The sequence below is a fragment of the Microcaecilia unicolor genome, chromosome 8 (genome assembly GCF_901765095.1).
Source record: "Microcaecilia unicolor chromosome 8, aMicUni1.1, whole genome shotgun sequence".
Lineage (NCBI taxonomy): Eukaryota > Metazoa > Chordata > Amphibia > Gymnophiona > Siphonopidae > Microcaecilia > Microcaecilia unicolor.
Window position 1 is genome coordinate 171,665,439 of NC_044038.1, and position 27,704 is coordinate 171,693,142.

At 43.3% G+C, this 27,704-nt stretch overlaps 1 protein-coding gene across 2 annotated transcripts in view; it reads left to right on the forward strand.

Annotated features, from left to right (window-relative positions):
* Positions 1 to 27,704, forward strand: part of FSTL4 (follistatin like 4) — a 416,621-nt gene that overhangs the window by 323,165 nt on the left and 65,752 nt on the right. For both annotated transcript variants that reach the window (XM_030213353.1, XM_030213354.1), the window contains exon 7: positions 23,243 to 23,409. In XM_030213353.1, coding sequence (XP_030069213.1) covers positions 23,243 to 23,409 — 167 coding nt within the window. The remainder of the gene's footprint in view (positions 1 to 23,242; positions 23,410 to 27,704) is intronic.

A 27,704-nucleotide genomic window follows, 5' to 3' on the forward strand; every position in this document is an offset into this window, starting at 1 on the left:
ACAAGTAAACAAGTGATTCATGTTTAACCCATTCCATTCCACTCAGGACTTAATATATCTCTATCGTGTTTCCCCTCAGCCGTCTCTTCTCCGAGCAGAAAAATCCTCCCCTCTTTAGCCTTTTCTCATAGGGGAGTCAAGATTTAGCCAGCTCAGGGGTCCTTTTCCTAAGGTGCGTTGAAAAATGACCTGCGCTACTGTAGGTGCGTGTTGTGGGTGCACACAGATCCATTTTTCAGAACACCTGGAAAAAAGGTCCATTTTGGGCCTGATACCTTACCACCACCCATTCACTTAGCAGTAAGGTCTCACGCGTTAACCGGGCAGTAATTGTCTATGCGCCTATAATGCTGAGTACCGCCCAGTTTCCGCTGCACGCCGGAAAAGAAAAATTATTTTCCGGCATGTGTAACCAAATCACGTAAAAAATGAAATTACCGCCCGTCCACGCAGTAGCTGAATGGTAACTCCGAATTGACAGGCATTGGGCATGCGTAAGTGCCTACACAGCTTAGTAAAAGAGCCCCTAAGGCAGCTTTCAGTCTGAATATTCCCATTGCTAGTCGGATAGTGAATGACACCAAGTATCCAGGTACAGCAGCAACCAGGTACAGAAGCGTAAACAGACGCTTCACATCTACCCGAGTGGAGTTGAACGGGTAGATGTGAAGCATCTGTTTACACTTTCCAAAAATACTAGGACTAGGGGGCATACGATGAAACTACAATGTAGTAAATTTAAAACGAATCGGAGAAAAGTTTTCTTCACTCAACGTGTAATTAAACTCTGGAATTCGTTGCCAGGGAATGTGGTAAAGGTGGTTAGCTTAGCAGAGTTTAAAAAAGGTTTGGACGGCTTCCTAAAGAAAAAGTCCATAGACCATTATTAAATGGACTTGGGGAAAATCCACTATTTCTGGGATAAGCAGTATAAAATATTTTGTCCTTTTTTGGGGGGGATCTTGCCAGGTATTTGTGACCTAGATTGGCCACTGTTGGAAACAGGATGCTGGGCTTGATGGACATTTGGTCTTTCCCAGTATGGCAATACTTATGTACTTATCAGGACAGTGGTGACATTCAACCTGCTGTCCAGATAACCTAGGATAGCCTTTTGTTCTCCTGAGTTATCTAGATGACTGATTGAATATTGCCACTATCCAGATCATTTCCAGGACTGCCCATGCTCCATCTAAACCCTGGTCCAGCAGCATCCAGATAGCGTGGGGCTGTCAGTAATGATTTTCAGCATCACCGTCTAGGTAGTACTACTGAAAATCACTGGATAGATTCAATCAGTAATACTTATCCAGTTGGCAGGTGCTGCTAATCAGATAAGTGCTTTTCAATATGGGGCCCAGAATATTTATGTATTTATTTTGGACTTTTGCTCACATCTTTTCGGTAGTAGCTCAAGGTGAGTTACATTTAGATAGAACAGGCATTTCCCTGGTCCAGGAGGGCTCATGATCTAAGTTTGTACCTAAGGCAAGGCAATGGAGGGTTAAGGGACTTGCTCAAGATCAGAAAGAGCATCAGTAGGATTTGAACTGGCCACCTCTGGATGTCAAGACTGGTGCTCTAAGGCTCTCCATCATATATTATTTTTATATATGCAAATCTAATCTTGCTTGCTACTTTTTATCTTTGTACCTGGGGCAATGGAGGGTTAGGGGACTTGCTCAAGGTCTCAAGGAGCTGCAGTGGGAATTGAGCCCAGGTTGCCAGGATCAAAGCCCACTGCTCTAACCATTAGGCTACTCCTCCACTCCATGCATTTGGAAGGAATCTCTCACTCACACACTCTAAACTTAAATTCCCCTTGCTCCCCCCACCTCTAATAATTCTCTAACTACCTTAAGCTTAAATTCAAGGCTTCTCCACTAGTCCCTCCCTAAGGACACTAAGTTCCCTGAGACCCTGCACTGTACTGTCTTTGAAAAGTTGGTGCAAGGTTTTTATTGTAAAAAGCTCCAGGTGCCTCCCAAGAATAAAGCAGGAGATCTGGTAAATTACTTATTCAGCTTATTCAATAACATGAAAAGGGCTTAACTGCAGAGGCCCTAACTTTAAAGAAAGTATAAATAAAAGAACATTATGATACCATTGTGCATAAAAATGTTTCATGTGGATTTCATTTGTGATGGGGACTTTTATCTTTTCTTAATTCAAGTATTTTTCCCCCTTAATAATCAATTAGATTATGGAACCTGGTGAGTGAGAGATAAGTCATGGTAAGGTCAGAAAGAAACAGTAGCGTAGAAACCCCAATGGAAGAATTCAAACTAACTTGAAAATTGTTTATTAAAAGATAATGAAGTCTAGGGATAGACACTGACATTTTTTTCATTTTTGTCTTTCAGTACTGGTTTTTATTTTTCAGTGCATTTATTGAAGCAACACCAATAATTTAAAAAAGACAACAAGAAACAGAATGAAAGGAAAATAAATGTTGGGTCCTACTCCTAACCCTGTTCTGGCCTGGCCTGCCCCGCCCCGCTTTCCACCTACCCTGTGTGCATGCTCGTTTTTAGTGAAACTGAGCATGCACGAGCTTTGCACATGCTCAATTTCATTAAAAACGAGTATGCACATCAGAGCAGGAAAGCAGGACAGGCAGCATGGTGGCAAATATCGCCACAGGAAAGCTTCTGCTAGCGGGGCTTGGGGACCCCCTCCAGCCCAGGTATATGGGGTTAAAGCAGGAGTCGAGAGTGGTGGAGATACGGGCAAAATGTGCCAACCCCCCCCCCCCCCCCCAGGGCCGCCGAGAGACTGAGCCGGGCCAGGGGCAAGGCCGCAGCCCCCAAGGATTGCCATGCTCCCTCCAGGATTGCCGCTGCCCCACCCTCCCAAGGATCGCCCCCCCCCCCCACCCCTCAATCGCTACTGCTGTCGCCTCCCTCTCCTGCTCCCATGCCACCAGCGGTGCAGTTCCCAGTCTCCACCTACCTACCCTCTGCTCCCTTCTGCCTGACATCCGCCCCCTTCATTTAAATAAAAAAAATCTCCAAAGCAGCAGGCACAGCGCCTTCTGTGCGAAAGCAGCAGATCACCTTGGGCGGGCCTTCCCTTACTGTGTCCTGCCCTCGTGGAAATAGGAAGTTACATCAGAGGAGGGCGGGACACAGTGAGGGAAGACCCGTCCAAGGCGATCTGCCACTTTCACAGAGAAGGTGCTGTGCTGCTGCTTTAGAGATTTTCTTTAAATGCAAGGGGTCGGATGACAGGCAGAAGGGAGCTGAGGGTAGGCAGGTGGAGACAGGACTGCGGCGCCAGCGGCCTGGGAGCAGGAGAGGGCGAGCGACTCCGGTGCCGGACCCGGGGAATTTTGCCCCCCCCCCCCCCCCCCCCCCCCCACTTTGGGCTCATGCTCCCCTCCCAAATTGGGGATTGGTTGCACCTCTGGTTGTAACTGCCATTTCTTTCAGTTTACACCCCCCAGACCATTCTGTTTAGAAATGTGAAACATGGTGTAAAAATGCTAATAAATAAATAAACTTGCCTTTGAATCTTGCCTCTAAGCAGCTTAATGAAAATCGCTCCCAGTATGTATGGTGTGAACCTTCATAAACCACTTTATATCATCAACAATGTATGGTACACTGCAGGCAGTGCTGCAATCCACATCATCACAGTCAACATGCCCTTCTGGTCGAATTCTGTCTTTGAGTTATTAGGTAGCACTTTATTATATTCAATTTCTGTTTTAGAGGAGAACACTGACATTTCGAGCCATCTGGTACCCTTTGAAAGTAAGACAAAGATGCTTTGGGAAAAACTTAATGGCTCCAAATGTTGGGATCCTTGCTGTGCACCAACAGTAAAATAAACATTGAAAATGGGAAAACACATAACATAATGCAATTAACTGCTGAACTTCTGTCATTAAAAGAATGTGCAGATGGAAGTATCCAAGGTTTTCCAAATGCTGGGCAACTTAACTATTTTAGTGTTTAACTTCCCTCCCAGAAAGGCAACTTTGCTGGGTGTGGCCACAACACACCACTGTCCCAGTCCTAGCTGCACAAAATGACTGCCTAGCTCTGATACAGCAGGTATCATTCGATCCCTCACACTTCTTGGACCTTGCTGGAGAGTTTGGGGGAAATATGGAGCCAGGCTGCACAATACAGGACAGTCTGGAGCATAGGCATCACTACAGAGTGGCAAGTGCCACCCCCAAAAATTGCCTTGCCACCCCAACGCGAACCAGCACTTCCTCAGGAGCTTAGTCAAGATCGGGAGGCGGGGCTGGTGGTTGGGAGGCGGGGATAATGCTGGGCAGACTTATACGGTCTGTGCCCTGAAGAGCACAGGTACAAATCAAAGTAGGGTATACACAAAAAGTAGCAAATATGAGTTCTCTTTGTTAGGCAGACTGGATGGACCGTGCAGGTCTTTTTCTGCCGTCATCTACTATGTTACTATCCAGCTTATAATCGAAAGACAAAAACGCCTATATTGCGACCTAAATCGGGAGATAGGCGTTTATCTCCCAAAAACGAATAACGCGGTATAATCGAAAGCGGAACTTGGACGTTTTCAACTGCACTGCATCGCGGAAGCATACAAAGTTGACGGGGGCGTGTCGAAGGCGCGGTGAAGGCGGAACTGGGGCATGGTTATCGGCCGATCAGAGATGGGCGCCTTTCACCGATAATGGGAAAAAAATATGCGTTTTTAGCGAGAATTTAGGGCACTTTTCCTGGACCCTGTTTTTCCACGAATAAGGCCCCAAAAAGTGCCCTAAATGACCAGATAACCACTGGAGGGAATTGGGAATGACCTCCCCTGACTCCCCCAGTGGTCACAAACCCCCTCCCACCACAAAATATGCCGTTTCACAACTGTTTATTTTCACCCTCAAATGTCATACCCACCCTCCCTGGCAGCAGTATGCAGGTCACTGGAGCAGTTATTAGGGGGTGCAGTGGACTTCAGGCAGGTGGACCCAGGCCCATCCCTCCCCTACCTGTTACAATTGTGCTGCTTAATGCTTATTAGTCGTCCAACCCCCCAAACCCACTGTACCCACATGTAGGTGCCCCCCTTCACCCCTTAGGGATATAGTAATGGTGTAGGCTTGTGGGCAGTGGGTTTTGAGGGATTTGGGGGGCTCAACACACAAGGGAAGGGTGCTATGCAACTGGGAGCTCTTTTACCTTTTTTTTTGTTTTTGTAAAAGTGCCCCCTAGGGTGCCCGGTTGATGTCCTGGCATGTGAGGGGGGACAGTGCACTACGAATCCTGGCCCCTCCCACGAACAAATGCCTTGGATTTATTCGTTTTTGAGCTGGGTGCTTTCATTTTCCATTATCGCTGAAAAACAAAAACGCCCAGCTCACAAATTGTCGAATAAAACATGGATGTCTATTTTTTTCGAAAATACGGTTCGGTCCGCCCCTTCACGGACCCGTTCTCGGAGATAAACGCCCATGGAGATAGACGTTTTCATTCAATTATGCCCCTCCACGCTACTCCAACAACCCCCAGCACCTCTCCTTTCTCTCTCTTCTCCTTCCCTCCCACTCACGCTTTGCTGCTTTCTCAGTTGGGCGGTATCATTTTTACAAGCCAAGATGTGCGGGATTATTTTCCTACACATGCCACCGCTAACTCAGCTCCCACCCCTCTGACACAGGAAGTTTACATCAGAGGGGCGGGAGGGGAGCAGCTGAGCAGATCTGAAGCCTGATGGTCATTTGGCAACCTACCAAAAACATTGATAGGCAATTTATGTTATGGTTGCCAGTAACCACAGGATTTCTGTTACAGTGCTGCTGAACATCACGGTGAAGATGGCCAACAGGAGCACCTGAACTGGCAGGCTGGGGTCGACTAAGAGTCAAATGTTAAAGTATCTGCATATGTCTCCAGAATACTGCACTAGTGTTCTGTTTAATATATTGTATTGTTCTGGTACATTGTTTTCTTTTTCTTTTCTTTTCTTTGTTTTTGGCACATAATTCCCTGAAGTGTATTGAATGTGCATATTACCATCAGTAATAGAGGTACTAGCAATCAAAATAGTTGGTATGTTCAAAAGTGCCCCTTTAATTGCCAATATAGGTGTCAACCCCCCCACTCCACCCCATCCCACCCCTTCCTAGCCCCACTCACTTCACCATAGCCCTGCCCAGTCAGTCCCGTCCTTCTTTAGCCTCCCCAAACATCTGAGCCAGCCCCCGCTTCCTTCCCTCAGACACAACTTCATTTTGCTGCATGAGTGGGGCACAGCAGAGGGAGAGGATTGGGGTGGCCAGAGGGAAAGTCTGATATAATCCCTGCCAGCAACAGATATAAGTTAGCAAATTCATAGCTGACAGGAAAGAAACCAGATCCCAGAGGTGAGGAGGAAGGAGGTAGGGAGATTAGATCCCCAGGAGAGAATGGAGGTGGGAGGGAGGGGAGACATGCTGCACAGGAAGATAGAGGGAGAGACATACTACACACAAAAGGGAAGGGAGAGGTGAAGGGAGAGACATGCTGCACACAAAGGGAAGGGAGAGACATGTTGCACACAAAGGGAAGGGAAAGGTGAAGGGAGAGACATGCTGCACACAAAGGGAAGGGAGAGGTGAAGGGAGAGACATGTTGCACACAAAGGGAAGGGAGAGGTGAAGGGAGAGACATGCTGCACACAAAGAGAAGGGAGAGGTGAAGGGAGAGACATACTACACACAAAGGGAAGGGAAAGGTGAAGGGAGAGACATGCTTCACACAAAGGGAAGGGAGAGGTGAAGGGAGAGACATACTACACACAAAGGGAAGGGAAAGGTGAAGGGAGAGACATGCTGCACACAAAGGGAAGGGAGAAGGGAGAGACATGCTGCACACAAAGGGAAGGGAAAGATAGAGGGGAAAGACATAATGTCCAAAAATGTTGCTTTGATTCCCCCCTCCCCCCCCCCACATACCTAGTTACCCCCCTGTTGCCACCCCAAATATTTCTGTCTAGAGATGCCACTGGTCTGTAGCTGGCATATGATGACAAATGATGCACAAGTGTTTGCTATTATTATAGCAGTTACAAGATTTTTAATGGTAATAAACAAAAATAAAACAAAGCAAAATAAATCATTTTATTGGACTAGCTTAACACATTAATAATACAATGTATTAAGGGCTTCTTTTACAAAGTTGCACCAGTGATTCCTGCGTGGCCAATGAGAGGAAGCTCATTCAGTTCCTAATGGCTTCATCTCATTTGCCGCGTAGGAATCACTAACGTGGCTATGTAAAAGGAGCCCTAAGTTAGTCCAATGAAAAAGGTATTACCTTACTTTCCTTTCTGTTGTTTAGTTTTATTTCTATTTATTACTTTTGAAGTGGACTAGCACGGCAACCATACTACTTTATCCAAGATTTTTAACCATTTATGTAAACATTCATTTTAATTGAACCATTCTCTGAATTAGTCACATTTGTTTTCATGATACAACATAAATCATTGATGTTTTTTAAAAAGGCAAACAAGAGAGGAGGAATAGCTGCCAATGTCAAAAACAGTAGTGAAGCAGCTGAAATTCAGAGACCAGTGGTTCCCAAACCTCCCTAGCCAGTCAAGTTTTCATGATATCCACAATGAATATTCATGAGAAAAATTTGCATGCATTGCTTCCACTGCATGGAAATCTCTTATGAATATTCATTGTGGACATCCTGAAACCCTGACTGGCTGGGGAGTCCCCAGGACAGGTTTGGGAACCACTGGACTATGGGAAAAAGAGAAAGCCTTGTGGATAGTCTTGGAAAGAGCAGATGGCATTTTCATTCACACTGGTGTCCTCTACAGACCTCTGAGGTAAACAAAAGAACTAGACAGAGATTTGACCAATGTTATTTCAAAGATGAGAAAGAAAGAGGAGGTGACTTCAATCCACACCCAGTAGATTAGAGTATCCCATTGGCAGATCTGGAAAGAAGCAGAAAGATCATTGATGCCTTAAAGGGGCCTTGCTCAGACACATGGCGATGGAACCCATCAGGGAAGGTGCAGCACTGGATTTAGGTTTCACAAATGAAGAAAGTGGGTCTAATGTCTGGATGGGCAACCACCTGAGTGATTGTGACCAATACTGTCACTCAGGTGTCTTGATATAAAAGCTAAGGTGGAGTCCAGTACCACCAAACTCAAAGTCCTCGATTTCAAACATGTTGACTTCAGTAAAATAGCGAAGTACCTAAAGGAAGAGCTGAAAGGGTAAAGGAAATAAGGGAAGTGGAAAGATAATGGGTGTCATACCCCAAGCGAGGGTTAAAGGTGGGCCTGCAAAATAACATAGCCGGACAAAGGTGTATAAACGAAAACAAGTGTTTTATTAAGTGAATCCTGAGTCCTGTTATGTCACAGGGTCAGGAACACAAGGTGAAACCCTTCTATAGTTCAGTACATACAGTCTCAAACAGGCCTCTAGCTGGCAGGGCCAAAGCAGTCTGTGGCTGGTGGGGCTGCCTCACCCCAAACACAACCTGTAAGTTCATCTCTGTCCTTCTCTAAGTTCCAGGTCTGGCTCCAGCTAGGATATATTTTAAAGTTTGCACCATTGTTTTTAAAACTTTACAAGGTCTCGCTCCAGAAACATATGCTGCAATTTTTTTATTCTCCATTATCAGTGTAACTCCATCACTTACGGGATACCATTGTGTCTTCTAGAGTAGTTAGATTCAAAGCAGTCTTCCAGTCTTCTTTTACCTTCATGGGAATAAAATTTTGAAATGAGCTTCTGGGGATCATTTGATCTCTTAATAGTCTTTTGCTATTCAGAAAAACTCTCAAAACATGGTTATTTGAGAAATTTCTGAAATAAGCTTTCAGTCAATTTCTATCCTGGGTTTTTCTGGGTTTTCTCCGTGTTACATTGCTGTTTGTTATTCTCAGGTATGCCTGGATTTCTTTGATGTAAACTGCGTAGAACTGGTACAGTTTAGTTTTAGTTTAATGTTCTCATTAATGAAATATCATTTTCTGGGGCAGTGTTTGAAAACATCAGTTATGACTGACTCGTATGCAAGAAGGTCCATATGTCATGCCCTTACTAAGCCTTATGAGCACCGAGATGTTGTGTAAAAGCCATTAGAGTTATTTTAGAAAATAATGTGTCCATGACCTTCACAATCTGTACAAGGTACTGTTGACACAACATAGAAAATGCTTCATCAAAAATTAATCGGATGAACATCAGTCTTTGGATGCTTGGGAAAGTGGGATTTAAAACCCAAACAAATACATTACTGTAACCTATTCTCCAAAAACAGTGTACTTACATCTATTTGTATAATGAATACACACTTATCACCCTCTGGAGATGAGATAATTAAGCTGCAGCAAGTTAGATTTTTTCATATGCCTTTGAGACAGAATGAGTAATCTTCTTTTGCTTATGCCAAGTATACTTCCAATGAACAGTTAATTCCCCGCTGCTATCAATGTATATATTAGGCACCTTGCTGCTTTGTGTAGTGAATACAATTTATTATTAATAAATGAGAAGAATCACTGAACCACAGTGGAGCACAGCATACTTTCATGGCTAAACTTTAACTTTGTAAAAATGGTTGTTTTATTTATTATCTTAAAATGGTATATTTCCTGGCCATCATTGAACTACGTTTGCAGGTTTGTACCCTCTAACAAATGTCAATGAGTTGGCAAAGGCTTAAAAGATAAACATGTCAACAATTATAGTAATCAAACAGTTGTTATTACACTGGACTTTTATCTTGTTGTTGGAAAACTGACCAATCCCCTGTCAGCACAATCAGATAAACAGATTTGAGCTGTGGGACAGTCCTTTCCATTTGGTACTGCATTACTCCAGCTTTATCAGTGGCAATGTCCAAGTTTTCCACATGGGAAGAGCATAGAGGCAAAGCTTAAATGGACTTTGTTATGGCTGCTCCTTTGGGTTTGTGTGTTTAAAAAACATTATAATGTCCTCACTATCAGAAACACTGTAAGGGTCAATTTTCAGACAGTCGGCAAAGTTGCAAATTGTGTAAGCACTTATGCATACTTTAAGCAAATGTTCAGAGAGTAACTAGTCCTTTATTAGTCTGAAAATTAGAACTGCAAAGTATGCAAAAAAATCTCTCTGAAAATTGCCCCCTTCCTTGGCAGATATTGTGCATGCCTTTATCCATTCACAGAATGAGCCAAAGAAAGAAAGGCACATGCAGATTGCAAAAGCCGCCTGTGTACTTCCTTCACATATATTTGCACTTACTTCAAAGCAGATACAAATTTAGGTGCCAAAACAGGAGACCAAGTTTAGTACATACGTATTGCCACACTGGGACAGACCAAAGGTCCATCAAGACCAGCATCCTGTTTCCAACAGTGGCCAATCCAGGTCACAAATACCTGGCAAATCCCCAAACAGTTCAATACATTTTATGCTGCTTATCCTAGAAATAAGCAGTGGATTTTCCCCAAGTCGTTTTACTAATGGACTTTTCTTTTAGGAAGCCATCCAAACCTTTTTTAAACCCTGCTAAGGTAACCGCCTTTACCACATTCTCTGGCAACGAATTCCAGAGTTTAATTACACGTTGAATGAAGAAAGATTTTCTCCGATTCATTTTAAATTTATTACTTTGAAGTTTCATCGTGTGCCCCCTAGTCCTAGTATTTTTGGAAAGAGTAAACAAACGATTCACATCTATCCGTTCCACTCAGACAGTGGTATTTTCATAGGAAAACCCTGTAGGAAGTTTCCATTTGAAAATGGGCTTGCAGCCCATAGGGATAGACTGAAACTGCCCCCTTTATTAACTAAAGTGATAAATAGGTACATAACTGGTTTAGCAAAAAAAAAAGACATGACTGTATTGGAATACTGTCAGTAGAATCCTATTTAAATTGCATTTTACTTAGACTGTGCATAGTATGTCAGCTGAATCATCAGACCACAAAAGAAGAAACATGAACAATGAGACATAATTTATGTCACTAATGACATCACAATTACATACAATGAACTTCCATTTCAAGTGGAAACTGAATACAAAATTTGGAAAATTAAAAATAATTGCCATTTGATTATATAATTTTGTTGTTACTGCTTCAAACTGTATTGCCGATTTTAGCCAGACTTGGCAGTTTTCTTTTAAGATGAATGGCATATTCCTTCTTGAAACTTACTTCACTAAGATCATTTAATCTCTTTCTCTGCATAAGAGTGTAAAGCTTGGAGTTTTAATGCCACTTCTTGCAGCATTCACGTTAAATCCTTCTGCCGAATAATTTACTACATAATGAGATGAGACACCTGGTACTCGTAACAAGATGCATCATTATTAGACACTCAAGGACGTGGTCAAGGATTTCTTCTTCAGACTAAGTTTAATACTTCTGTTTCTGTGTGCTCCAATCTTTTAGTAAACCTTGGTGCTAATTCTATCAGTGGTGTACCAAGGGCAGGGTGGTGGGTGTGGTCCACCCCGGGGGCAGGCAGCAAGGGGGTGCACTGAGCAGTTGTGTGGCTGCCAGCTCAGCCGGTCCCCTGCCCCCTCTGACATCAACTTCCTGTTCCAGGGCAGGGGACCGGCAGAGCTGACAGCTGCGAAACTGCTCAGAGCACCCTCTTACTTTGAGGAAGGAAGTAGGAGGGTGGGTAGGGAGGGTGACGCACCTGGAGGGGAGAGGGTTCTCCACCCCAGGTGGCAATCAAGTTAGGTACGCCACTGAAATTTATATACGGGAGCCTTTATTTAGGAGTCTATTCTATAAAGAAATGGAGGTGCTTCTTGCCATCGATGGGCTGCTATTTGCACTGACATAGGAAATGTCAAAAACAAATCTCATGTCGATTCATGCTGTTAAACAAAAATAAGCAGAAAAAACACATTTTGGGCCCTTTTACCAAGCTGCACTAGGAGATGCTCAGGAGATGATTAACATTTTGAAATGCCCCCAACACACCCCTGGCCACACACTCTTTTCAGATACTCACGATTGAAGTTAGGTACTGTGCTTTATAGAATGTACAGGACAAGCAATCCACAATAGATTATAGTTTCAAAGCAACTTCAAACTTCATCAGCTATTTTTGTTATGACCTCAACAGTGCAACTCAATGGATTTATACTTTACTGAAGAGCATTATGCATTTAATCATCACAGGTCAGTATTTTTATCTTTATACTTTCTATATTCAAAGACTATCTACATAAAAAAATTGCACTCATCTGTTCTAAAGAAGAAGTCAGCTAGGAGATACTGTTCAGACTTGGCACTTGTTTCACAGTTGCTGTATCAGAGAACCACTTATGCAGCCAGACCTAGTCTGCAGAGTGAACAGAAGACAGTTGTGCGAAACATGCACCATGTCGGAACAGTATCCCCTAGATGACTTCTTCTTTAAATCAGATGAGTACAATTTTTTATATAGATTCTCTTTGAATATTGAGTAAAGTGATGTAGTGTTGGTCCACTTTTAAAGGTAATAGAAATGAAACAAAATATAGAAAAGAAAATAAGATGATACCTTTTTTATTGGACTAACTTAGTACATTTTTTTTACTTAGCTTTCGAAGGTAACCCTTCTTCTTCAGATCAGAAATAAGCAAATGTTGATAAATATCAGAATATATAAATGAAACACAAAAGCATTCTAATGACAGTATCACAGGAAGAGGGTCGGGAGAGCTGGGTGGATGAGAGACATGGAACGATGGATGGTTGATATAGAATTTTATGGTTTATCATGGATTAGAAAACCCAAATCCTGTCTGGTGGATGTCAAAATATTTCATCATTTTGACTTCAAAGGTTTTATGTTCCTGGATTGTCTTAAAGTTTCTTTTTAGTATTCCCACCATAAAATCATTGATGCAGTGTTCTGGTTTTGTAAAGTGCTGTCCCACAGAGGTGACATCCTGGTTGGCATTGGCATTTTTCATATGATGTCCAACCAGGATGTCATCTCTGTGGGACAGCACTTTACAAAACCAGAACACTGCATCAATGATTTTATGGTGAGAATACTAAAAGGAAACTTAAGACAATCCAGGAGCATCCTAAAGATTCTATGCTACTGATATCAGGGATACGTGGAGGGGCATAATCGAACGAGGTGCCCAAGTTTTCATGAGGGCATCCTCGCAGGACAACCCCGTAAAGGGGTGGGGCAATCCGTATTATCGAAACAAGATGGGCGTCTATCTTTCGTTTTGATAATAGGGTCAGGGACGCCCAAATCAGCAAATTTAGGTCGACTTTAGAGATGGTTGTCCTTAGGTTGTTTTTGAGATGGTCATCCCTGGTTTTCAGCGATAATGGAAACCGAGGACGCCCATCTCAAAAATGACCAAATCCAAGCCCTTTGGTCGTGGGAGGAGCCAGCATTCGTAGTGCACTGGTCCCCTCTCACATGTCAGGACACCAACCGGACACCCGAGGGGCACTGCAGTGGACTTCATAAATTCCTCCTAAGTGCATAGCTCCCTTACCTTGGGTGCTGAGCCCCCCAACCCCCCCCCCCCAAAACCACTCCGCACAACTGTACAACACTACCATAGCCCTTATGGGTGAAGGGGGGCACCTACATGTGGGTACAGTGTGTTTTGGGGGTGGTTTGGAAGGCTCAACATTTACCACCACAAGTGTAACAGGTAGGGGGGGATGGGCCTGGGTCCGCCTGCTTGAAGTGCACTGCAGTACCCACTAAAAACTGCTCCAGAGACCTACATACTGCTGTGATGGAGCTGGGTATGACATTTGAGGCTGGCATAGAGGCTGGAAAAAATGTTTTTAAATTTTTTTTTGGGGGGGGGGGTGGGAGGTGGTTGGTGACCACTAGGGGGATTAAGGGGAGGTGATCCCTGATTCCCTCCAGTGGTCATCTGGTCAGTTCGGGCACCTTTTCGAGGCTTGGTCGTGGAAAAAAATGGACCAAGTAAAGTCCGCCAAATGCTCGTCAGGGATGCCCTTCTTTTTTCCATTATCGGCCGAGGATGCCCATCTCTTAATCACGCCCCAGTTCCGCCTTCGGCACGGTGCCGACACGCCCCCGTGAATTTTGGTTGTCCCCGTGACGGAAAGCAGTTGAGGACGCCCAAAATCGGCTTTTGATTATGCCAATTTGGGAGACCTTGAGAGAAGGACGCCCATTTCCTGGTTTGTGTTGGAAGATGGGCGCCTTTCTCTTTCGAAAATTCACCTCTTAGTTTCTTTTCCTGTGTCTACCACTGACTTCTTCAGTTTTTGTTGAAGCAGATTATAAATTCTGTTCATCAACGCTACTAACAAAAGGACTTCGGTTAAAAAAAAAAAAGAACTTACATCATATTTTGGGTGGGAGCTATATTCAAGGTATTTAAGAAAGTCTTGTCAATTTTGTTTCCATCACATAGCATTTCTGAAATCTGCAGCATCTGCCAGGGCTACCGTAGTAGCCCCTGATTAAATCCATGGACCTCAGTGGAGCTACATTGCAATCCAAGCTGGTGGTGGACTGACAGTGGTCTGGGCCCCCAGGCAATATAGACAATGGGCCCCTAACCACCTGTCAAAAGTGATTAAATTAAATAGAGGCTAGGGGAGAGTGGACCCCCTACTGCTGTGGGCCCTCGGGTACTGCCCTATGGTCCCAATGGTCAGGCCACCCCGAGCCCAACAAATCCACAGTATGAACACAATTCGCTGGAAGGAATGAAAGGCTGGCACTGTATCTATGAGCAAATATAAGAACAATTGCCTATTAAGAGTGAAAAATATGCTTATAAGTCTTGCACTGGAAAGATCTAATTAAAGATCAGCAGCCATCATTTTCAAAATCATGTCAAATAACTTACTTTAAGTACAGGAGCCCAAGAAAAGCAACTACATCGACTGTGTAAATTATCTCTAAGCCCTGTTAAATCAATAAGTTTTGCTCAACATATGACCACTTTCTAGTGACCTCAATTATAGATGTCTTCATTCTGAAATTATGATTGCCATTGGCAGGCTGTAAATGATAGAAAGGAACGATTTCCATGATAAGAAGAGCCCCATACACAATACCCACCTAGGTTAGCATAACCACAATATATGAGGTAATTTAACACCCCTGGAAATATGTCTCAGCAGAAGTGTAGAACGAATTCAGAACTAAAACAATGATATAGGTAAATCTCCTGAAAGAATTTACTTTAAAGCAGGGATCTCTTCTTATAAGGTTGAAGTAGTCACTGTCCTCCTGTATTTTAAGAAGGCAATTTTCAGTTTTTCTTTGGTAAATTGCTGGTTTGAAAATTGTGCTCCTCACTGCAGCTGAAAGGGAAATGGGACTTGATATACCACCTTTCTGAGGTTTTTGCAACTACATTCAAAGTGGTTTACATATAATTAGGTACTTATTTTGTACCAAGGGCAATGGAGGGTTAAGTGACTTGCCCAGAGTCACAAGGAGCTGCAGTGGGAGTTGAACTCAGTTCTCCAGGATCAAAATCCACTGCACTAACCACTAGGCTACTCCACTACGGGAGGATCCTACATCATGCATACTTTTAGCTGGTGTGTTGGGAGGAGCTTCTGGGGATGTTTCCAGCAAAATGTCCACACTAGAAATAGATGCAAAGTACTGAATGCTGGCAATAAATACCTTGTACTATTACCGCTTATCAGAATCTAAAGCACTACCAGGCATATGCAGTGAAATAAAGATGTAAATAAGAGTGACAGTCCCAGCTTCATGGAGCTTACAGTTGGTGCATCCAACATTTTTAGAATCTATAAGAACTGGAAATGGTTACTCATCTAGTAACTGGTTGTGAAGTGCTGATGGCAGAAAATGTTTATACAGAAAGGCATAAGGTGACATGTCTCATTCATTGGAACTCTGTAAACATTACAATATCGCTGAAGCATTGGGATCATGACCCAAAGAGAACTGTGGAAAATGAAGAGGTTGTGATCACTTGGGACATCCCCATCCTGACAGATAAAAAGCTGGATGCATGACACACCAGAACGACATTAATCATAGAGGTGTCAGTCCCACGCAATTACTCTGTGAATCGTGTTAAGTGAGGGAAGATCCTCAAGTATCAAGAAATGCAGTCTGAGACCAAGAAAATGTGGCAGAAAGATAGAGAAATACTTACCATCCTTTGGGGTGCCATGGGCTCGATCAAAAAGAATTTCCAAATACATCTGGACACGTTGCTCATACATGTTACATGTTATGAACTCCAGAGGGAATCTCTTTGGCACAATGCAAGTTTTACAGTGAGCATTAGCAGTGAATTTGAGAGACTGAGATCGTAATCCACATGCCCTGGCTTTGAGAATCATTCCTGTTGTGCTATGTGCAAAACTAATACATTTGGAGAAACAGCCCACTTACAATTTAAGTGAGATTGTCTTGACTTCTGCAAGAAGATTATTGAGAAGTCTGGGGTACCCATTCTGGAATCTTGATGTAAAGAATCAGAACCCCAGAAGGAGGTTCAAGTGAAGCATTCTTATCAGGACCCAGTTAGAGAAAACAATTGGTCCTTTCTTTTATTTACTAGCCATTTAGCCCGTTAAAACCAGCGAGATTTCCAACTACCCTCCTCGCCGCCACTCCCTCCCCCCTCCATGCTGGGCCCCCTGCACTGACCTGACAGCGCCTCTCACCTCCGTGTGGAAGCGCAGCAGGCAGCAGCTCGCTCTGCTGGTGCCTGCAGTGCTTCCACATGGAGGTGAGAGGCGCTGTCAGGTCAGTGCAGGGGGCCCGATAAGGGGGGGGGGGGTGGAAGTTGATGCGTGCGATGTTCGTTTCCAGGCTCCAGCGGCAGCGTCCAACAGTCCAACTCCGTTTCCCTCTCTGTTCCATCCTCTGACGTCATCACGTCTTGACGCGAGGGCGGGACAGAGAGGGAAGTCTCTACTGCGCATTTGCAGGTGAGTCGGTCACTTGCCATTTATATGTTTGATTCTATTTTGCCTTTTTCATTTTGATACATTGCACATACTTGATTTGGGGAGGGAAAGGTCATCTGATAAGGGCGATTTAAGAATCCAGATACAAACATTTAAATACTTGAAGGATATAAATGAACAAACAAACTTCTTCCAAAACAGGGAGGCTGTAGAACTCAAGGACATGAAATAAAGAAGCAAGAGAGGAAACTGAAAAGCAACATCAGGAAATACTTTTTCAGAAAGCTTTCGACAACTTCTTCATGAGAGACTCCTGAAAAAATTAAAAAGTCATGGGATAAGAGACCATGTCCTTCTGCAGATTAGGAGTTGGTTATTCGACAGAAAACAAAGGGTAGGGTTAAATGGCCATTTTTCTCAATGGAGGAGGGTGAATAGTGGAGTGCCACAGGGATTTGTACTGGGACCGGTGCTATTTAACATATTTATAAATGATCTGGAAATTGGAACGACAAGTGAGGTGATTAAATTTGCAGTTGACACAAAACTATTCAAAGTTGTCGAAACACATGCAGATTGTGAAAAATTGCAAGAATATCTTAGGAAACTGGAAGACTAGGCAGTCCTGGCCTGCTGCCAACATAGCCAGATTTTGGTTTCTTCATCAGGGTAGCAGGTTCTGCTAGATCAAAAACATTTAGTTAGGCATGAAAATGACTTAAACTAGTATTCTATAAATACAGCTCCATGCAGAACTGCCTTTATAGAATTTGAGATTAGCGCAGATCATCCCACCATTGGGCGCCATTTACTAAATCTACTCCTACGTGCTTATTGCACTTTAGTGAAAGGGTCCGAAAATTAGGATGGCAAACAAAGGCTTCCCTAATTTTTCCAGTTAACTATCAAGATGGTGTACTCTATCACCACTATGGATATTTAACACAGGTCACTAGCCAGATACTGGCGCTGAATATTTAGGCTTTTTATGGCCACTGTGTCCGGCATTTTTAAAAAACACCAACTACCAATGGCTGAATATCAGCTCTTTAAGATTTGTACAATGGTATATTGAATTATTTTTGGTCTGGCTCTATCCTAAGGGGCTCTTTTACCAAACTATGGTAAAAGGGGCCCTGCGCTGGCAGCAGGGTGTGTTTTTGCCGCATGCCGCAGAAGTTAAAAAGGCCAAAAAAAGAAATGGCCATGCAGGAAGTTCACACTTGCTGTGTGGACATTTTGGGAGGGAGCACTTAACTCCACCCATTGAGAGGACAATACGAGCTGCCACACTAACCTGGCAGTAACCGGGCAGCGCACTGTGCACCGGGTATCCCTGGCAGTAAAAAATACAGAAATAAATTTCCATAGTTCTGGCGCATGCTGGGGCAGAATTACCGCCGGGCTGCTGCAGTAGCTTGGTGGTTATTCCAGATTGGTACACGGCAAGCCTAATGCTGCAGGCCAATCATTTTGTAAAAGGACCCCTAAGAGATTTTATCAGTTTTCCAAATAGGGAGGTTTCCAGACCAATCTGAGATATTAGGACACTTCATTTCCCTAATCCTAAAGGCAATCGCTTGAAGAGAAATTTTATTAATACTATCCCACTAGAATTCCTTCCCTATTCACATTAGGAGAATAGATTCACATCTTCAGTTTTGAAAACACCTGAAGTCGTATCTTTTTAAGAAATATTTGGATTTGGAATTGTGATACATGCTGTAGAATTTTCCTGTAAGATCTGTTTTATTGCTTTTTGTAGTTCCCAATTATAATCGGTTAAATTAATTGAGATCCGCATCAAAACTAGTGGTATTTGCGGAATACAAGAAATAATTTGTATTTGCATTCTCAGTCTCAAAGGCAGAGCCTCTTTTTCCCCCCGATAATGAAGAGAGATGAGTCATGTTTACTGCCAGCGGTGGCAGCAGTGTTACTGATGAAACAGAAACCTGACATCTACTCTCCAACACCTTTGAAAAAATTTACAGTGCAGTTGCGGAACTGGCAGATGTCAGATTCGCTGTCAAGATAAACAGGTTGTTTCATAAGTAATTTTGACACCTAGGACACTGCTCACAGTTAAGCTTAGTTATTTCGGCAGAAATATAGGTCAACAAATGAGTTATAGGTGAAACCTTTGTAGTGGACTAACTTAATGCGTTTGTGGCTAGCTTTTGAGAGCTGTTCTCCCTTCATCAAGTCCCTGGTCACGCTCTCCGATAGCTTTCTTCCAACCTTGAGATGGAAAGAAACCTGCTTTATGTAAAAAAGAAAATAAAGCTGGCAGGCTGTTAATCCTTCAAATGGAGCGAGGTCTTTTGAGAATTAAAATGTGCTGGCCAGGAGTTTTCATTTTGAAACCTTGACTAATGCAGATGTACCCAAAGCCCTGTATATTGCAGTTTAGAAAACCGTAAGGAAGAAATCCCTCTGGAACGCTATATATACTTTTAGCCACTTTGAGGGAGGGCAATTTTCAGATGACCAATTTATTCTGCTAAAATGCATTTTACCCACATAAATGGCTTGGAAAATTACTCTTATTTGTCTACTTGGGCAGACACTTACTATTGGCATGGCAAAAGACCATTTGTAATCATAGTTATCTTTTAAGATTGTATAAGGCAGAAAGAGCTGACAGCATAACGAGGAATCGGCCAAGGCTCACTGTCTGATTGTATTGGTTTTGATTTCAGCAGCACAGTTATTTACAGCTCATTGAGGTCAGAAAGGGATAATCCAAGTTGGGATGTTCAAAATTTGCAAGGCATTTTAGGACAGGCTGACTGCATGTAGAATCCTTTGTTTTTAAAAGTATGAAGAGCAATACGGATAGCCAAGAGTCAAAAAGGGACTAACATAAGAACAGAAGCATTGCCGTACTGGGATAGACTGAAGGTCCATCAAGCTCAGCATCCTGTCTCCAGCAACAGCCAATCCAGGTCACAAGTACCTGGCAAGATTCCAAAAGAGTAAAACAGATTTTATGCTGCTTATCCTAGAATTGAGCTGTGGATTTTCCCAAATCCATCTAAAAAATGGCTTATGGACTTTTCTTTTAGGAAATTAAGCCAAAACTTTTAAAAACCCCGCTAAGCTAACTGCTTTTACCACATTCTCTGGCAACGATTTCCAGAGTTTAATTACACATTGAGTGAAGAAATATTTTCTCCAGTTTGTTTTAAATTTACTACTTAGTAGCTTCATTGCGTGCCCCCTAGTCCTAATATCTTTGGAAAGAGTAAACAAGTGATTCACACCTACCCATTCCACTCAGTATTTTATAGACCTCTATCATAGCTCCCCTCAGCTGTCTCTTCTCCAAGCTTAACAGCCATAGCCTTCTTCATAGAGAAATCATCTTATCCCCTTTTACATTTTTGTCTGTACCTTTTCTAATTCCACTATCTAGCATATTTAAGGATGCCCATCTTTCGACACAAATCAGGAGATGAGCGTCCTTCTCCCGAGGTCGCCCAAATTGGCATAATCGAAAGCCAATTTTTTGCGTCCTCAACTGCTTTCCATCGCTGGGACGACCAAAGTTCACAGGGGCGTGTCGGCAGTGTACTGAAGGCGGGATGAGGGCGTGGTTAAGAGATGGGCGTCCTCGGCCAATAATGGAAAAAAGAAGGGCGTCTCTGATGAGCATTTGGCTGACTTTACTTGGTCCCTTTTTTTTCATGACCAAGCCTCGAAAAGGAACTGACCAGATGACCACTGGAGGGAATTGGGGATGACCTCCCCTTACTCCCCCAGTGGTCACCAACCCCTCCCACCCTAAAAAAAAATTTAAAAACATTTTTCAGCCTCTATGCCAGCCTCAAATGTCATACCCAGCTCCATCACAGCAATATGCAGGTCCCTGGAGCAGTTTTTAGTGGGTGCAGTGCACTTTAGGCAGGCGGACCCAGGTCCATCTCCCCCCCCCCCCCCACCTGTTACACTTGTGGTGGTAAATGTGAGCCCTCCAAAACCCACTGTACCCACATGTAAGTGCCCCCCTTCATCCCTAAGGGCTATGGTAGTGGTGTACAGTTGTGGGGAGGGGGTTGGGGGGGCTCAGCACACAAGGTAAGGGAGCTATGCACCTGGGAGCAATTTGTGAAGTCCACTGCATTGCCCCCTAGGGTGCCCGGTTGGTGTCCTGGCATATGAGGAGGACCAGTGCACTACGAATGCTGGCTCCTCCCATGTTTTTGAGATGGGCGTCCTCGGTTTCCAATATGGCCGAAAACCAGGGATGACCATCTCTAAGGTTGACCATCTCAACATTTAGGTCAGCCATTTCTATGGTCGACCTAAATGCTGAGATCTGGGCATCCCTGACCATATTATCGAACCGAAAGATGGACGTCCATCTTATTTCGATAATACGAGTTTCCCCACCCCTTCTCCGGAACGTCCTTAGAGATGGACGCCCTTAGAGATGGTCGTCCCCGTTCGATTATGCCCCTCCACATCTTTTTGAGATTCTGTGACCAAAATTGCACACAGTATTCGAGGTGCGGTCACACAATGGAGCAATACAAGAACAAAGACTTGAATCAGCCAGAGACGGAACATGAATTCATATCAGCACATTATCCCCTAAGTGACAGCAGATATGAATGTTCTTAAAGAGTATATTGTACTTAAGTAAAACACTACGAATAAATGGAGATTAAGGAATATTAAGCTTTTTCTGAGTGTTATTTTGTATAAAGGCTGTTCTCTTGGCACATGCCCCCAAATATATTCTCCATGGCCTTATATGCATTTTACAAAGGGTTCTTTCAAAGACAGCAACAGGCTGAGTTACTTCAAAAAGGCAGTAAATAAATCCTAATAAATAAATTTTGGATAGATTAAGTAGAGTCAATACATATAATGACTTGAAGACACCTTTGGGGGAGGGAAATTTGTTTCTTTTTTTCTCTTAAGAGCACAAGTACAGTCAATAGATCCTATGCTATCAGACATCTGTGGAATAAAACCACAGGTCCAAAAAAGGCAAGAATTATAGCCTATTGTGGGTCTTCTTAGACAGGTTTGACTCTTATAATAATGATAAGGTAGAATTGATTGATGTAAAGGTACTGTAATATTTTCATTGAGCAAGTTTAGGGCCTCTTTTAGAAAGATGCACTACCGATTCTCGGTGCGGCAAATGAGAGGAAGCCCATTCAATTCCTACAGGCTTCCTCTCGTTTGCCGCACGGGAATCGCTAGCGCGGCTTTGTAAAAGAAGCCCTTAGGGTCTTCCTGCTACAGTATATTGTCTGTTGAAGTTTGTTTTAACAATGAAATGCTGGATCATTATCAGAAACTAATTTAGCCCTTTGAAAAAAAAAAAGTTGATGGAAAACTCAAATGTGTCCAAAATCGTAAGATTTTCAGGACAGGGGTCTTTGAACACTATGGGCCGTTGTACCAAGCAACACTAAAAAATGACCTGCTCTATTCCCAGCACGGGTGTTTCCCGACCGCTGAGGTCACTTTTAGCGCAGTGGTAAAATGGCCCCATTTTCCATTTTTCCTATTAGCGTATGAGTCCTTATTTTGTAGGCAGTAAGGGCTCCTTCACTAACCATATGCTAATTGGTTCGCACACAGTGATGTAGCTGTGCTAACTGATTACCACAGAACACACCTACTTTCCACCCCAGACACGCCCTCAGTGCTAAAACATAAATTATGTTTTTTAGCATGTGGCAGGGGTGGACTGAGGGTGGTCTGGACCCCCAGGCACCGAGGATGGTCTGGGCCCCCTGCCTGGCTCCTGCCCGACACCCCCCCTGCTGCCCCTATCATCGCAGCCAATGTCCCCGCTGCCCCGGTCCTACCTGAGGGGTTCTGGTAATCTGGTGGCCTCTGCGGGGGGGGGGGGGGCATGTTCTTTCCTACCTGCTGCACTGCTGCTATTCCGCTGCCTGCCGGCGCTGCTGTGTTTTCAAAATGGCATCCAAGATTTCCTGTGGTAGTCTCGCAGGTCTTGAGAGTCTCGCAAGACTTCTGCAGGGAGTCTCGACCGCCATTTTTAAAATACGGTGGTGCCAGGCGAAGGGGAATAGCAGTAGCCCAGCGGCCGGGCAGAAAAGAACATGTCCCCCCCCCCCCCCCCCCCAGCTGAGGCCACTAGATCACCAGCGGTGTGCCTGGCATCTGGCCAGAGCCTCTGAGCCCTCGGGCACTGCCCGGTTGCCCAAATGGTCAGTCCGCCTCGGCATATGGGTAGTGCACACAAATCCCAAAACTACCATGGGATGCCTGAACGCACCCCATGGGAGTGATTTTTACCCTGCAGTAAGCACGCATTAGTTCTTACCAGGCTTAGATTTATGTTAATTTTTTAGTTATTTCCTTCTTTCTGTTTAACATTATTGTTGCTTTGTTTTTACAGAAGTCGTTCAACTAATGTTACCTGAGGAGCAAAATGTCACAACAGTCACAGTAACTGTTGGGCTGAGTGCTGTTCTGACATGTGCCATCCATGGATTTCTGAGGCCTCCCATCATCTGGAAACGCAATGGAGTTGCACTCAACTTTTTAGATTTGGAAGATATCAATGTAAGTCTGCTTCCATGAATGGATATGTTAGCAATTCCCTGCTTGGGCAGTACCTGGCTCTCTGCATTGCCTCAATGGGCCTTATAATATTTCATTATCTGCCTACCACCTTCCCCAGACCCATGTGCACTATTGGGTTTCTTTTTCTTAGGTCCCATCATCGTCATACATGTCCCCTTCTGAAGAGCTGTAAAATGTTTACTGGACTCAATCGATAACATACAGGAATTGAAAATCTCACAATCATAGCTGTAAATCACCTCTGAGAATACAGTACATGGTTTTCAAATATTTCCCTTGATAGAGAAAGCTCCTGGTTTCCACAACTCAGATGAATGCTTCAAGGCTATTTTCTTCTAGTTTTTGTAGCCACATGTAACTCCTGCATGGAATGGCACATTGTGATTCCACAGGATCAGGCAAACAGATTGTAATCGACACAGGGACATGAAGAGACTAATTAAAAGAGTCAGAACAACCAAACCAAAAAAAAAACAAACTAAGCTTACCTGCTTAGATTTCTTAGAATAATTCTTTAAGGTTTTGATTAAAATGGTCCTGTCTTAGCAACTGTGAGACTCTATATGGCTTCTTGCCCAGATACTGTTTACAAGGTTGGAACCTTCAAAGGCATTAATAGTTAAAGAAGGACACAGGGCATTAGTATATTTGCAATAAAAGCCTTAAATCAGCAAATATTAAAAAAATGTGAGTTGGTCCCAATGTAATATCAGCAGTGACTTCCTCTGGTGGGTCCTGCCCACCAAATTCCATGAGGATCGATTTAGCCCATCATGCACAGCAGAATTTGCAAGAAATCTGTACATTGAAGAAAACATTATGTTGGCCCATTCCATTCAGTTTATGAAGACTACTAGCAAAGAATCAAAATCATAGTGCAATTAGAAATTTATATATATATATTTTTTACTATCTACATTTGGTCCATTTTGTTTTTGCAAATCATCAAAGTGAACAGGCTTAATAGTTGAATGGGAATACTTTTATATAATTTCCTGAATGTTTGCAGCGATGTAGTAACACAGTAAATGACGGCAGATAAAGACCTGCATGGTCCATCCAGTCTGCACAACAAGATAAACTCATTTTACATGGTATGTGATACTTTATACCCGAGTTTGATTTGTCCTTGCCATTCTCACGGCACAGACTGTAGAAGTCTGCCCAGTACTGTTCTTGTACTAAAAGTTCTGAAGATTCTGGAATCCTAAAGAGTTACAAGATTCTGGAATCCCAATTAATAGCAACATTCCTTGTAGAACCCCAAAGAGTAACATGGAGGGGCATAATCGAACAGCGCAGGCCATCTATATGGCCGGCCATCTTCGGGGCTGGCTCTGCAAAGGGGCAGTGCCAACTGTATTATCGAAAAAGTTGGCCGGCCATCTTTTCTTTCTTTCAAAATACGGTTGGGGCCGGCTAAATCTCAACATTAAGTCAAATGTTGAGATCGCCGGGTTTACAGATGGCCGGCTTCAAAAAAAGTGGGAAAAAATCCAAGTGCTGTCAGGGATGGCTTTTTCAGTAGTACCAGTGGGATTTGAACCAGCCACCTCGGGTGCTCTAACCATTTGGTCACAGCTCCACTTACTTGGATGTCCCTCCCTTTTGATTATGCCCCTTCAGGTATCTCTCAGCCAATCACAGACAGGGGTCTCTCTCAGCCAATCACAGACAGCTAAATGCACTGTGATTGGCTGAGAAAGACCCCTGTCTGTGATCCAAGTAAGTGGAGCTGTGGCCAAGTGGTTAGAGCACCGGCAGTTCAAATCCTACTGGTACTACTAAAAAAGCCAAGCAAAAATAGTTTTGATTTAGGACGTCCCTGACGAGCACTTCAGTTTTTTTTCTTTAGGTGGGAGGTGGTTAGTGACCACTGGGGGAGTAAGGGGAGGTCATCCCCGATTCCCTCCAGTGGTCATCTGGTCAGTCGGGGCCTCTTTTTAAAGGTTGGTCCTGAAAAAAAGGGACCAAGTAAAACTGACGAAATGCTCATCAAGGCTGGCTTTCTTTTTTCCATTATCGGACGAAGCCGGCCATCTCATGAGCACACCCCCGTCTTCACAGCTTTTGATTATACCGATTTCGCCGCTTTCAGGACATCGCCGGCCATCTTCCGATTTGTGTCAGGAGATCGCCGGCGATCTCTTTTGAAAACGAGCTGGATAGTAACATAGCAAATGACGGCAGATAAAGACCTGTACGGTCCATCCAGTCTGCCCAACAAGATGAGCACATTTTACATGGTATTTTGTCCTTGTCATTCTCAGGGCACAGACTGTAGAAGTCTGCCCAGCACTCTTCTTGTACTAAAAGTTCTGAAGATTCTGGAATCCTAAAGAGTTACAAGATTCCTGAATCCCAATTAGTAGCAACATTCCATGTAGAACCCCAAAGAATAACATAGTAACATAGTAAATGACTGCAGATAAAGACCTGCACGGTCCATCCAATCTGCCCAACAAGGTGACTAGAGTCACATTGCTGCTCTGTGCAGGTTATAGTCCTTCATGATTGAACACTGGCATCACAAGCAGTGCAGTTGGCAATTTGTTACCATGTCTACCACATATAGGCAGTTCTATTTGATGCCATAATATCATAACACCATGCCAATTGTCTGAAGAGTGGTTTTATTATCATGGTCTCAGCATAGTCAGATTCATTATGATAACTACTAAACCAAGAATCTAAGCATATTGCTAATTATCAACATTTTATTCACTAATTTCAACCTTAAGATGTCATCCCCCCCATAAGAATATTCATATTGGGTCAGACCAATAGTCCATCTAGCCCAGTATCCTGCTACCAACAGTGGCCAATCCAGGTCACAAGTATCTGACAGAAACCCAAAGAGTAATAACATTCCATGCTACCAATCCCGGAACTTGTCCAAACCTTTTTTAAACCCAGATACACTAACCGCAGAAATACATAACACCTACACACATAGCATATGATATAAATGTGATATAATATACACAAACTTGATCCTCACCTGTCTTTGCCATTTATTTAGTATTCCTGCTAACAAAGTACATTCCTCATGGGAAAACTGCATGACCAGTAGAGATTTTCAAATAGAAATTGATTTTGCTGATGAAAGATATAATGTGCATGTTTTCCCACTGGGAATATTTTTGCAAAGTCTGTAGAGTGTGCAAGAACTCCCATCATGCCATAGTCCACGTAAACACATTGCCAAAAACATCCTAGGCAGTGTGTTGTTGATACACTCAGACAGCTAATTCAATTATTTCCATTTTCATTCTTTTTCTGTGCCTCCAGCATGAGCACAATTGCATTTCTACTTTTCACAATAAGGTTAGCAATTCAGTTAATTGTAAGTGCAACAGGAGGTTAATTGAAGCTTTTTAACTTGAAGAAACCCAGTCTGTTTTTTGGCAACCGTTGCTTTCACCTGCAGTTCTGTTCCCCATTGCTTACGAGAATGAAGCAGAGAGGATTTTGAATATTAGCTTCCGATAAACAGAGCTTTCTTCCAATCATGGAAAGGATTACCAGGAAAGCAGCAGTTGGAATGTCTAACTGTAAAATAACATGGACATTCTGCTGTTTAAGTACCTCAAGATCACTAGATATTGTAGAATTTGAACTAATGTTGAAATGTTTTTAAGGTTTGTTGTTCTGGCTTCCTTGTGATTGAAAAAAAAAATATTAAGACTAACTCCTCTTGTTGTGCACCAGCAACCAACAGTAAAAAGGGTCCCTTTTACTGTTAGTGCGCAAAAGGGGCATTAATGTGCGTTATCTGCTGCCATACCCATAGGAATTTAGGGATGAAGTTATCAATATGGGCTACTGATACTTTCTAATGGGATTATCAGTAAAATAAAATAAGGGGCACTTTTACAGAACGGCGATAAGTCCAACAGGCTTACCACTCACCCTTTCGGGCCTGTCGCCAGCCCATTGTGGCCGCCAGCGGTAGACCCACCCCAAGCACTCGCCATTTCCATGGAAAATGGTTTGCACAGTGGTAACCCGGGGATAATTGAGCATCACCGCTTGCTGCCAGGTTACTGCTGGGTTAGTGCAGGAGTCCCTATCGCCACTAATGCATTTTTTTGAGGGGGTAAGCAAACATGTGGACAATGGGGAGCCGGTTGATATTGTATATCTGGATTTTCAGAAGGCGTTTGACAAAGTGCCGCACGAAAGACTCCTGAAGAAATTGCTGAGTCATGGAATCGGAGGTAGGGTATTATTATGGATTAAGAACTGGTTGAAAGATAGGAAGCAGAGAGTAG